General features: G+C 36.6%; 1 protein-coding gene across 2 annotated transcripts in view; it reads left to right on the plus strand.

The window, feature by feature from the left end:
• The window catches only part of ROR2 (receptor tyrosine kinase like orphan receptor 2), a 144,045-nt gene that overhangs the window by 87,585 nt on the left and 42,324 nt on the right, over positions 1-14,136 (plus strand). For both annotated transcript variants that reach the window (XM_039567432.1, XM_010399985.4), the window contains exon 2: positions 10,957-11,034. In XM_039567432.1, coding sequence (XP_039423366.1) covers positions 10,957-11,034 — 78 coding nt within the window. The remainder of the gene's footprint in view (positions 1-10,956; positions 11,035-14,136) is intronic.

Raw genomic sequence — 14,136 nt, forward strand, 5'->3', positions numbered from 1 at the left:
AACTGTTGTTTTGCTCTGTTAATTAAATAACAAAAAGGAACCATATCAAAGTCCACTTAAGCATCTGAGCTTTTTATCCCCTTTCTGTAGAAGAAAAGGTATTTAAAAAACAGCAGAAAGAGAAATGGGAGTTTCTTTCAGAGCATTATTACCATTATGACTTCACTTTATGCATTCAGTTGTAATCCAAGAAGTCAAACAGATTCTGAAGTAGGAAGAAGATATTTCCTATGTAGACTGGACAAAACTTGTCAGCAGAAATAATTTGGGGTTTAGATATCTACTCTCGAATGAAGAGATATAAATAATACTTAAATTATACTATTAGTATTATTTAAATAAATAACCTCATACCACAAAATGTAGAAAAGCCTACTAAAACAAAAACATATATTTAAAATTTCTGGTTAGAGTAACTGGTTTGCATTTTTCAATGGCTAAAATATAGATCAGATATTAGTTTCCTTTACACCATGGCACACTTTCTTATCTTTTTCCTCCCTTTTCTAGTCACAGAGGCAAATGTTCACACATGCGCATGCACGTATGCACACAGAGTAATGTTTAGCCACAACAATATTTGATCTGGTCAAAAGTGGTGGGGGTGCTCACTAGTGACCTGCCTGGCTGCACCAACTGCACATCAACTTTCTCTCTCCATACTTGCTCCATGGCCTTCAGAGCTGTACTGTTCATAGGGGGAGAGAAATTAATATTTTCTGTCTACACAGACCATAGCTAATTACTCATTATAAAGAGAACTTCCAGTGGAAAATAATGATTTTTAAACTCTTGGTCTAAAAACCAAAATACTTTATGATAAAGAGAAGTTTGCCCTCTCTAACTATTGAATCTGGTATATTTAACTTATTTTTGTTACTGGTCATGATCAAAATCAATAGTAAGTAAACTTTACTCATGATCAGCTACTTCTCTTTGAACACAGTATTTGATATTAATTTTAGCAATATTAGTAATTTTGTAAAATTCCAGTCTACTCTGACTTAGAGCAGACAAATCCCAAGTGCTTAGGTAAAGCTTCAGATAGCCAGTATAGTATTCTATCTCCTTGGGTCTTTAAAAAATAAGTGATACTTTTTGATAGGAAAGAGCATGAACATCTATTTGTAATACTTGGTGGTAGAAAAAGGCATGTACATCTATTTAATGATTTTATTGAAGGATGAATAATGCCCTATCATTAGCTCACTTGCCAGCCTTGGTTTCTTAAAGTATTGATAACCCTGCTCAGGAGCCCAGGTTTCTCAAATTAGTATCAGCTCCTAGTGCTTGAGAATTAATTATTCTTTGGTTTCCACTGTATACTTCTGGTCAGGGAGATGTTTATAATACTTACCATAAATAATACAAAAACTGCTCTGATTAATATGAACATGCTATTTGCTCTCACTGTTTTACAGAGGGGAGAGTAGCTAGCTGTAGCCTCCCTACCATCAAAGGCTGGTGCTGCAATTCCTGCTTGTGAGATACAATTACAGAGTGAAAACTAAACAACACATAGGAGAGGTTTTTTGCACTTACCGTAGTTCCTCTGCTGTAGTTGTCAACCCAGTCAGAATAACCATTAGTATAGGTAATAACTTCTACTGTATTCTCTTACACTTGGTTGTGATCTGTGCTATTTTTATTTTGCCTCTTAGGCTGAAGGAGTTTATTACTGTTGTTTTGTTTCAAATATAGGAAAGCATTTAAGAGAGTGCTTAGAAATAAGCCCATTTTCAAGTGTTTTTCTGACTCGGGTTGCTTTCCTGAACTGAAGTGTTAAACATTTCAGCCTAAGGCTGCAAACAGGACTGGCATTTTTGGATTGTACTCCTTTTTTTCTTTCAGAAAAAAAGAGCACTGTGAAAATCATTGTTTATCCCAGTTGATGGAGTGTTATACTCATAAATCATGATTATTTTCAACCTTTTGGTTGAGATTATTTTGTTTTCACAGCCAGAAGCAGTAAAATAATCAATCATGTAATAATGCCATGGATAATTATCATGTTGCTTGGTGTTCTTTGAGCTACTGCAGGTGTGTTCAGAGCCTCTACTGGTTGTGTTTAAACTGTGATTTTACAACTGAGGTGGTGAAGAGCTTTGGAATGTACCCACAATTGCTTTACTTTTTTTTTTTCCAAAGTATAATATGTTACCAACAAATACCACTCATTATGAAATCTACAATTACTTGTGGCATTTTTTTTTCTATGATTCAAAGCTTTTATATGCTCCCTGGTATACTGTCTCTGACTGCTTAGCATACAGTTGTACAGAAAAGCTGTTTGTGATAGCTAGTAGACTTAGTTACATTTCTGCTAAATTAGAAATTACATTGAAATGTTTTTGTGGCTTAAAAAAACTCAGGTATTTTTCACTGTAAATACCATGGAGTTAATTCTTACTTTTTAAACATTCAGAAGAGTTTTATTATTTTAATTTATTTCCAAATAGTGCTTTATGTTCTGCTTTTCTTGGAGTTTCTCTGTCACAGATTTGTCTGAAATTCTGTGATCAGTTGTAGTGATATAAATCACCACAGTCATCCAAAAACTGTCTTCCACTTTTTCCCCATCTTAGCTTCTTTCTTCCATGCTGCTCCCTTCTTTGTGCTGACTCGAACACTCATGCAGCTGCACTAGGAACCACATCAGGGAGCTAACCTTTTCCCCTCTCAGCCTCTGGGCAACTGAGGTACAAAAGATTAAGGGATATTTACTGCAGACAGGAGATTCAGGTGCCCACATGCTTTTGAAAATCCTGGTAGACATCTGTCTGCATCTTTTGGCATCAAATTCTTTTCTAATCCGGCCTGAGGTGACTTGGCCAGGACTTTGCAGGAAGCCTTAAGAATTGAAAATAGGATTTGAATATCCCTTCAGAATATAGGCTGTGTTCTGTTAAATGTTCTCCACTTTGCATTTTAAAATAAGAGGACCTGGACTTTATTGTAACTTTATCAGAGTGTTTTGGCTGTGAATTAATAGAATAATTTGTAATCCAAAGCTTAACAGCTTCAAAACTTAGTCGCACTCTAAAAATGTTGACTTAAAATGAGTATCTTCTTTTCCATGGGTCCTGTTCGTTTCACTGTAATGTTTTGACAGCTGTTAATAAGGCTTCTTCTGTGACTGAAATCTGAACAAATCCTTATCTCTGGTTTGTCTCACTAGCATTTCTGAATTCTCATTTTAAGTGGCAAATAGGAGCTGCAGGAGGAAGAATCTAAGTTATTTAATAGCTAAGGTTTATGATGAGAATTGTGCAATGAGAGGATAAAGATTGACTGTGCAATTGAAAATGCAGCTGTGTGGTTAATGTAAAATACGCTTTAACAGTATGAGGCATTGAAATAAATCAAGGTATTCATTGAAGTCTGTGTTTGAATCCCTGTTAATAATGACTTATCTGATTTCGTTCTTCTCACACTGACTTCACCCTACTTGCTAGGGCGCCTGGTTGATGACTAAGAAGATAAACTGTGTCTTCAGTATATTTTTTTCTGTTTTGAGGGTTCATTGCAGCTCTCTGTGAAAATGAAGAATCATTCCTTCTCTGTAGTTTTGTGCTGATGACCAGCTGATCTTTTTTACTGTTTTAGAGTGGTTTGATGGTAGGTTTATAAGGTTCATTTAATTTAATGAATAAGTTCCTACAGGAATATTGTGAAATTTATAAAGTGTTTTTTTCATCATGCACTTGCATTGAACCAGTATTTGGAAACACACTGCTAGTCTATCCTGGATCAATCTGTGAACAAACATTCACAGTAACAGAGATTAATGCACTATGCAGATTCCTTCTTTATGCATTTAACTGACAAAATACAACATTTTGTATCTCTCTAAACCTGTGTTTGAGAAATGAATCTTTGCTGTGCAGAATGAAGGTGATTTAACATTTATGTGTTTTTAAAATTTTATTTTAAATTAATGATATATTTTTGATCCAAATAACTATACTCTTTTTATTGGTACAGGTCATAAACTTTGTACCTGCCTTTGTCCTGTACGTTATGGAACAGAATGTTTTTCCTCATACTTACTGAAATGAAAATATTTCAATATAGCTATTAGGTAAAGCAGAAAAAAGTGTGTAGAGTGGAAAATCCATGCTAATGAAACAAGATGTTTGCTTTAACAAGGAATGCTCTTGAGTTGTGGGAATGTATTCTGTATAACTCGACCTTGGCTTTTTTAAAGGTTTATTGTCTGTGGTTTTTACCAGCTTTCTGAAGGTTCTGTGACTTGTAGGCTGGTGTTGCTTTTACTTTAAATACAGTTTTTAAATGTTACTTTGATATTATAACAGAGCATGCTTAAAAGAGCTTACTCCCTTTCTAATGGCTTTGTGGTGAGAACTTTCTATTGAAATGAATTTTGCTGAAAGTAATTTTGAAGAATTTTGAATGGCCAAAGAATAAATTTAATTAGTTAACATACTAACCTATGAAGAGTATGCTTTGTGAGCTGATAACCAGCTAAGAAGTAACTGTTTTGCAGACTTCACCGTTGTCTCAGTAGAGAAACTGTAACAGAAAGTGAGAGTTATTTCCCCCACCTTCAGCTATTTTTATGTGAAGCTTGCAGCATTTAAGGAAGGTGTGCCGTGAAGGTTCTAATCTGCCATCACTATGAAAGGGGTGCACTGATTTTATGCTACAAACTGCATCTTTTGTAGCCTATTCACCACCCTTTACAGGTCTGCCAAGCCCACTCTGCAATTGGTTGCCAGGGGCTGCAGATGTTGGAAAAGAGAAATTTCAATGAAAGGCCCTGATTCAGCAACCCAAGCAGCCTGCCTTCCCCAGCCAAAGTAATCAGATTGGCAGCTGAATCAAAGGGTACAGTGGGCCCTTTGTTTGGGAGCTCCAGAGGCTAGTAATTGACAGAAGGTCAACAAAGTTTTATGAAGAAAAGAACAGAATATTAGAGAGTATTAGGCTGAAAAGAGAGAGTTTGGGAATTTTATGTTATTAGAAGAAAGTTAGTACCCGAGTAAAAGGTTACAGCCGCAGGAAGCAAAGGTTGCATATTCATGCTTAAATCTGAAAATGGTTTCAGCTACAGAAACAGGATTATTGATGAGTGTAAGAAACATCGGAACAAAAATTTGCAGTTTTCCTAATTACAGACCTGTGCAATTTTTAGTGTTGAAGGATTTATTTGTAAGCTTTGGGATTTAAAATACAATAGTAGAAGGATGGTTGTTTTCCTCATAGAATCACAAGATTGGAAAAGATCTTAAGATCTGTTTCACCTGGGAGAAGCAGCATCTATTACCTGCGCAATATCATATGAATTAGAAGGTTGCCAAATCTGCCACACTGGACAATTTTGTCCACTGAGACCTCTGTATTTGAAGAATACTGGTTCTCAGTCCATAGCTAATCTTCTTCAGACCAAGAAGGCATAGTAATTATTATGTTTTTATTTTCTTAGTCACATTTTGTAGACTATCTTCATGGTGCAAGTTACTGTATTTTAGTTTTACCCTCATCCATCTTGAAATGGAATACAGAAAATTGGAGAAAGTAGTCTAGGGCCTTATTAGCTTTGAGTAGATGGGGAAGATTACTGCTGTTTATGTGTTCTGTGTGAAATCTGCCTTGTTTGCAATACCTTGAGATTGTTGACTTATGTCCGATTCTAATCAGTGTAAGCCAAGTCAACGTTGGCTTCTATTTTAGCTATTACTCATCACTCTGCTTTATTGTAAATGCTTAAAAATAACTTCTTTGTTCCATTATTTTTCCAGGAATTGAAGTTAAGCTGATAGCTCTATAATTCTCTGGCACTCCTTTTTTTATGCTTTTTAATAAATAATAGGAAATGTCTGTGCAATTTCTCATCTTTTAAGATCTCATCTGCACTCTGCAAATAATGAAAGACAGTTACTAACATTGCAGGATATTGCATCAGTCAGACCTTAACTGCTCTAACTCAATCAGGCCCACTCTGGTTGAAAATACCTGAATCCTATTTTTCTCCTTCTGTGTGAGGCTGAGGCCTTGGTTTGTCCCTGGTTTCAATTATGGCAACCCCCTCCTTGTGACTGGCTTTTTGATGAAGATTAATGCATTGTTTTGATGTCTGCTTTTGGCCATGAGCATTTTGGAATCTGTTTATTGCAATTACCTCTCAAGTAATGAATGTGAAATCATAGCCATTTCAGAGGAAAAAGTTTGGCTCTTTTATGATGAGTGGTGTATGCCCTGTGAGTTGATACTGTGATCAGTTGGGCAACTTACTTTCCAAAAGTGTAAAAGTACCTTCCTGTCTCAAAAACACTCGATATTTCCTTCTGTATTCTGTTGGTCATTGGTGCATAAAATAGAGTGGTGGGGCTACCTGTGTTGGATCTTGTCGGTAAGAAAGTCTTCCTCATATTTTCAGGAGAAAGGAAATTTAAAAGTAAGCGATAATTGTTCATATATAAGCAGGAAAATAATTTTCTGTATCACCTGTCCCCTTGCTGCAGTTCGCTGTAATAAATCAAAGGAACAGAATGCATTTTGTACATCATAAATATAGATTATTATACTTACTTTAAATATGGGTTTTCTTTTGGAGTGGGATTTTCCATAAGGTGAAATGGCTTGCTTTACTGCCTTGAAAAGTTAAGGAATAATTTTTGTGTGAGTGAGCAGTTTAAAGGAGTTACTATTTACAGCATCTGCATTTTGCTTGACTGTGTTCCCTGAAAAGAGGATTAATAAAGTATTCCTTAGTATCTGACACGTGGCACATCTGGCACATGCCTTGTCCCATACTGGCCACTGACATTCAGGCTGAGTTCTGGTTCTGTTGAAGTTTTGTCTGGTCATGCAATGTGCAAGGAGGACACTGCACTCATGACCTCTTCTACGTCGCACTCCCACTGCAGATGTAAATTGAAGAAGTGGGTCTTCAGAAATAAGCTGTGATACACTTAATGTCTGCAGAGAGAACATATGGTAGTGAAAAGTGTGAGAACAGCCACACAGGAGCAGATGAGGCATCTGTGCAATGCTGTGTTGTGGTTCTGATGGCTGCAAAAAAGGAAATGCTGAAGTAAAAGTGTAAGAAGAGATCCAGGTACATAGTACTGTTCTGTGCTGGGTATTTACCCAGCCTCCAGCCATTTTTAACTTGGGGACTTCCATGCCCACATAGGATTTCTGTGAGATAGTTAGGTCTCATTGAACCCAGTCTCAGCTGTAGCCCATCTGAACTCTGCACTTAGTCTAACCACATCTCCTCTGAGAAAACCTTACCTTGTTATACCTTTGTTTTGAAATTGATGGTTGCTATTTTTTCTAATACTGCCATTTTTTCCAAGAGCTTGATCCATCCACTGTGTAGAGCTCATAACTCCATAGAGCTTCACTGTCATTGAACTCAGCCATCTGCTTCTCAGAGTGACAAACCCTAGCAGCAGTAAAAAACCTGGTTTATAGGTAAATATTCTCACTGAATTGGACTTCTCTGAAACTCTTCCAACTCTTCTGTACCCTTTTTGAAGTGAGAGAGCGTCAGCAGCACACGATGTTCAATGTTCTCCATGTGTGAGAGCAGAGTGAGTTGGTAAGGTCACATCTAAGGTTCAGTTATTGACCATTTATTTTCTCACCAGTTTTTAATAACAACTGTATAGTGGATTGCTGCTGTTCTTCCAGTTTTGTGTTTTGCAGGTCTACCTCTTTTCTTAGCATTGTATAACAATTCTGCGTTTGTTATAGATATAAAAAAAGATGTGACTATCTGACATCTTTGTGATGTCTAGAACCAGTTTAATGAACAATTATGTTTTTCCTAGTACTAGTTTTTTACTGATAAAAACTGACAGTGAAAGTTGGGCACCTTAAATTATTTCTTGGACTTTTTTCTACTTCAGGGAGTAGAACAACACATGAATATCCTTCTAGGAAAAGATACCAAAAGTAGGAAGAAGAAAAGCATAATAGAATACCCTTACAGAAATATTGATTAAATGAAGTGAGAAAAGGGAATAAAAAATCAGGAGTAGACAGGAGCATGGTTCTGTAGGGGTCTTCAAACAAGAATAAGACTGGAGAGAGTTGGTGATGAGATGTGATCAGGGTGCATCTGTGCTATAGTTAGGAAAATTGGAAAAAAAATATTACGAGAATTATTGTTTGCTGAGGTAAACACCATGGACTCACTCCTAGCAGGAAAAACATACTATGTTATTAATGTAAAACCAGAAAACACGGAAAATAATATTCAACAGGAACACTTTTCTTTAAGTTCTGGAATCCAGAATTTTAAAATTCTCTTTAGTGCAAGAGAAAAGGTTTTATTTTGTTATAGTGACTTGCTGGTTGCCTTTATAGTGTTAAAAACTTAATTTTTCAAATTGATAATAACTCTTCGGTGTTTTAAGTTGTGGTACAGAAACTTTAGGATTAAAGCTTGGAATTTGTCATAAATGTGGCTGAAGTGGCATTTTGCAGATTACAGAAAATATACATTTTTCTTTCATAAAAACAAGTTTAAGTGACAGATCTGATTTGTATTTATAACTTGCAAAGTATACAAAGGATTTTAATTTTAATTTTTCTTAGTTCTGGAGATTTTGATGATAGGTGGTGTCTATGGTTTGTAATTGTTCTCTGGTAAAGCACATCTGGAGATTAATGTTTTTTCCAGACAGAAGCATATCAAGTACAAGAGTGAATCACATAAAACTATTAGTGAAACTTTTTCAGAACAGCAAATGCTTTTGTTTCTTTCCACCTGAGTTTTGAAAAGCTTAAAAAAAATAATATATATGGGTGTGGGAAGGAGAGATGAGAGAGGAGAACATTTCTGTGCTCATTTACCTGACTTCTAATGTCTTTTTCTGTTGTAAATCCCATGAGATTACTGAAGAAATAGAAACAGCTCTTTTAAAGTTGAATGTGTGGTATTAAACCAAAAGTTTCACAGATCTCAGGCAGCCTGGAGTCCAGAGAGCTGAGTGTCAAGCAGTTTAGTGTCCTTAAGAACAGGTTTGTAATAATGTTCCATCCTGTGAATGCTGGTGGATTATGATCAGCAGAATAAAATATGGGCAAGTACTTGTGGACTAAAAAACTGATTCGTTTTCCTACTCTTCTTTTTGCTCTGTCTCATCTTGGATTTGTCTTCCTTGTGGCCAGTAAATGCTGCTGCGCCTTCTAAACCTCTTGTGTGACACAGAGAAGGTCAAGCAAGAGCAAGGGATAGAGGTCTTGCTGCCCCTTGGTAAGCACAAGATGTGATGTATCTCTCCTGAAATTTGACAGAATATGCCTGTCAAACAGTGCATTCACCACTTCACACTGAATCAAATAAATCGACAAAGCTTCAGTACAGTTAAAAAGTCAGGCGCTAATCTGTACCCTGCCTGCAGGGCTATGAAGACACACTGTGTTGGGATTTGCAATGGCAGAGCTTGGCAATGGCCAGCTTGGCCACCCATGTCCATTTCTCCCTGCAGTCTGCAGATGAATATTATCTATGATTTCCATTGGCTAATGCTAGGTGTGGCAGAAGATGGAGGACGTGTGCCCAAGCCTTAGCTGTTCCAAATTGAAAGTGTGTGTTACCAAGGGTACAACACCATCTTCACCATCACTCTAATTGGGGTATCTGGGAATAAGACCACAAATCAAGTGGTATCTCTACTATTGCCAGGCAAAGAACTTCAAGCAATGGGAGATAAAGGGAGAGATGATGTATGACAAGGTGACAGTACTACGACAAGACTTTCAGACCCAGCCTGTTGTAGAGAGCGTCTCTGATTTCTGTGTTTTACCTGGTAAAGGCAGGTTAGCTAAATCTGTCCTCAAATAATGGGTGAAAAAACAAACAAAAAACAAAGGAGTCTGAATTATTTTCTTCTTTCATAATATGGTGTAAGACAGGGGTGAAGTTACTTGTATTTCTTCAGTGAGACTTGCAGTCAGAGTGGTATTGTAGGGTTAGTTTGAAGGAAGGGTAATGGGGACAAAAGGAAGAGGGAGAGCCTTTTCTCTAGCTTCATTTCACACAAAACAATACTGTGAACACCCCTAACAGACTTACAATGAAGTCCAGATCTTTCACTTTGGATCTTGATGACGTTAGATTTACATATCTGGTTGATATGCTAAGGATGTAAGGAATTTGGATGATAGAATATAAATTGGAAAATATAAAAAAACCCCAGGAGGTGTAATTTTAGATGTTGTTTTAGTTAAAGCACATCTATACCTTTATTTGAGTTAGAAGTTGAGTTCTGTTCCTTACCCAATATTTTCAAAAGGGAGAGAAAACAGGTTGGCTCCTGATTTATAGTGGTTGGAGTTTTGCAAGACCTGCAAATACAAAGGAACCCGAAAGTACTCTCTGCAGGCTGCTAGATATGTTAGACATGAAAGAGGAGCACATACAGAAGATGTCTGTCTATTTCCTCACACTTTGAAATCCTTGGATAACAGTTGTTACATTTTCATTGCTAAAGATATCTTTTAGGGATGAGGCTGAGAATAGGATAAGTAGTGATGATGAGCCTGACCTCTGGAGATAGAATCTGAATTACCATAATGTAAATTCAAAAGCAAATTTATGTCATTTTGTAGCTGAGACTGTCAATAAAGCTCAGGTACTGCTTAGTTTGCTAAGCCAGAATTGCTTCCAGGAAATGTTTGCATTCTTCATAAAAATGTGTGAATTTTATTCTGGTGAGAACTGGAATGTAGTTTTTAATGCTGTATATTTTGCCAAACACGAAGTAATCCACAAAGTAATTATTGTAGAGTTTTCTAATCTGCAATGGATAAATCCTGACCTTGTTGATACGTGTTTTTTATGTGCTATGTTTCCTGTCTGCTGCTCTGGAAGCAGAATATGGACTGAATGTGTTTGCTGAACTCACTGTTATAATGCTCTTTAACAGAGAGGTTAACTCAACACCTCAGTTCAACAAAATCTTTTTTTCTTTGTAGGTGAAATGGAAATTCCAGATTCAAATGACCCCTTAGGTCATGTGGATGGACTTGAGAGACCAATTCCAACACCTAAAGGTAAAATGAGTTTTAATTTCATCACCCTGCTGAAGTATAAACATTCTTCAGAAAGGACCAGCAAAATCCTGTTATTGTATATTCCCTATATTTGTCAATTAATACAAGTCTGTAAGGAAGGCAAGCTTGAGTGACTTAACACTTGTGATTCCAAGGAATAGCAAGGGATAGAAAGGTTAAAGGAGTCTATAAAAATTAATTCTGAAGCATGTTGACTCCTATCACATGGAGGGGTTAGATATTTGATCCAAACATAGAGGGCTGTTATTACCTTCTTAACGTATTTTTTTTCACGTGTTGCCATGAAATTGATTTAATTTTGTAGAGCACCACATTTGGCATCTCTGGGTAAACGTTAAGTATTGGTATCTTTAGTTTGAGGTAATCAAATCTAGACCATTACAACTCAAGAATATTTACCTTTTAAGTAGCTCTGTGAATTAATGCTTTGGTTTTTTAAACTGACTGTAGTGTCAGAATTTCTAGTTATTTATTAGTTAACATAAATTCTACGATACTTTACCACTTAAAACTATAGATACAAATCCTATTCTTGGATCTGAAGATGCACGTACTTACTGCAAATTGTGCTTCCAATTGCAATTTGGTGCAACTTTCTAAAGCAGGACATTTTCAGTATTCTACCTGGAGAACCGTGTTTTCTCAATTGTAGTACTGAATTTTTCTTTTTATGGGTGCACAGCTGTTGTAATGTCAACTCTTATGCTAGGGAAAAGTGTCAGATAGTCATGCCAGCTTCATTAATGAGCACATGTTGAAGTCTACAGAGCTCTGTGGTGTTGGCCAGATGTTCTTGCATTTTGTCTTTCAGAGGAACATAAAATTTGAGAGTACTTTGGAATATAGTCTCACTTCTCATACATATCCAATGTTATCTAGTCATTATTGTCCTCCTGAATACTAGTTAGATTTCTTACCCTGACTGCATATTAGGAAGTTTTATACAGAATCTTCCTTTAATTTTTGTCCATAAGACAGTAAAAAAAGATGTGTTTCTGTTTGCATGTGTGTAACCCCCTTGCTGCTCATTGTCAGTGTGGGAATAAGTCCCTCCTATTTGGAAAGAAGACCTGGTATACTCCATTTCTCAACTCTTTGCTGCTTTCAGAAGCTGCTGAAATATTTTAGAAGTTTAGAATTTGCCATCTATTATGGGAATAAATTTCAGTAATAGTCCCTCCTGTCAGTAGCACTGCATACTACCAGTTGTTTTATTCACACTGAAGTACACACTACTTTTGGTGGAAAAGGGCCGTGTTTAATCTTTAACTGCATCTGTTTGCCTGGCAAGTTGGTCCCACTTTTCTCTTTTGCTATGTCTGAGCTTTTATGACTACAGACACAAAAGAGTTTTGTTTTTTTTTCATGTGACAGTGCTTGGTTAAATTCTTGCTGAGAAAGGACTGCCAGTTATTTCCTTCTTTTCCAGAGCCACAGGCAATACCTGTCTGAGGAAGTAATTAATCACATCTCAAACATTTCTACATCATAAGAATTGTATATTTCCTTTGGGAAAAAAACAAAAAAGGAAGAAAAAAAGGGCCCCATGTTCTTAAATGATTCACTGGTATAGGATCAGTTGTTAGTTTGCAGCATGCCTGCTGTGGAAATGGCCTCATTTCGCTCCCCCCTTTTTTTTTTTAATGTGGGTACGAAATTCTGCATACAGGCAAAAATAAGTGGAATGTTAGCCTGTGTGTTCTTGTGTCACAGTAGTAAGGTATTGGGTTTTGTTACCAAAAAGCACTGGGCAGTTCTACTTCAAAGTTTGGGCATACTGTTGAGACCATAGAAACAGTTCTTCAGCCCTTCCATCACATCAGCCTTTTTCCTTCCTTATTCTGATTTGCTTGTAACCTCCCATTTTTAAAATTTTTCTTATTTTAGAATAGACTAAAAACAGGCATGGAGATAACCAGCTTTAATAATACCCAAATTAAAAGCCACTTTAGAAGTACCAAGCATATTAGTCTCTCTAGAAGAGACTAGAATCTCTTCTCTAGAATCTTCCAGAAGTCCTGAAAAATGATTCTATCTCCAAATACATGACTGGGTTAAGCAAAGTATTATTAATAATGTGCATTTTAAAAAGTGTTGCAAGTCTCTTCCTACAAGTGAAGCTAGCCTTCTGATAGTTCATGAGAAGGGACCATGGCTTGGCTAGGGCTTTGAGGAGAATTTATCTTTCCCTGTTTCCTTTAAAAAAACACCTGAATGACTAAAAAAGCACTGCCTCTGGGGAATGTTTCACTGAAAACCAGAGCAGAGCAGTGAGCATTTGCTGTAGAAGAACTCAGGTCTGCTTTGGAATAAAAATAAAACACTTGGGCACAATTCTCCTCTCAGTACATTGTTTGCAAAGATGATACTTTCCCCAATCTTACTTTCAAGTCAGCCTCACTTGGTGTCTTTCTCTTTTGCAGAAACACTCTTAACATACCCTTACTGGGTCCTAAAACCCCACTGATTTCAGAGGATAGGACAATGTGCACATTGTGACAGTATTTCAAGGCTAATTCTGCTTCATTCCTAGATTGGCAGTTCATTCCTTGTTCCTAAGGACATTTCAAGAGCATGTGAACCAGATCAACTTATTTTACATGTTTCTGGATGGATTTTTGTACGTTGAGATCAAAAAAATAGGATGAAGAATGAGATGCAAATTGGATTAAATTAGGCTGTAAAGGTATCATTTCATCTGGAAATATTACCTGGCAGTATATAACAGTGTAGTTTCCTTAACTACTCGTGTGGGAGACCTGCCAACATCCCTTCCATTTCCCAATCTGGCTCCAATATACTGTAAATCACTCATCTTCATATTGTGATTAAATAAAACAGAGGGTGAAGAATTGGGGAGACTGTTTTTTATTTTGGAAAATGTTCTGTGCAAGGAATCATGAGTCTTAGGCTTCAATCTACCCTCCTTATTAGGATGGTGTTTCTCAGTGTATTTGGAGTTCTGATTTAGTTGTGGAAGGAGTCACTTTACTGGACTCTCACCACCTGCCAAGATGTTGTGGTGTCATTCATGTCCCCTAAACTCAAGTATTTACAGAAATGTTGTTACACACCTATTTG

Source organism: Corvus cornix, chromosome Z (genome assembly GCF_000738735.6).
Source record: "Corvus cornix cornix isolate S_Up_H32 chromosome Z, ASM73873v5, whole genome shotgun sequence".
NCBI lineage: Eukaryota > Metazoa > Chordata > Aves > Passeriformes > Corvidae > Corvus > Corvus cornix.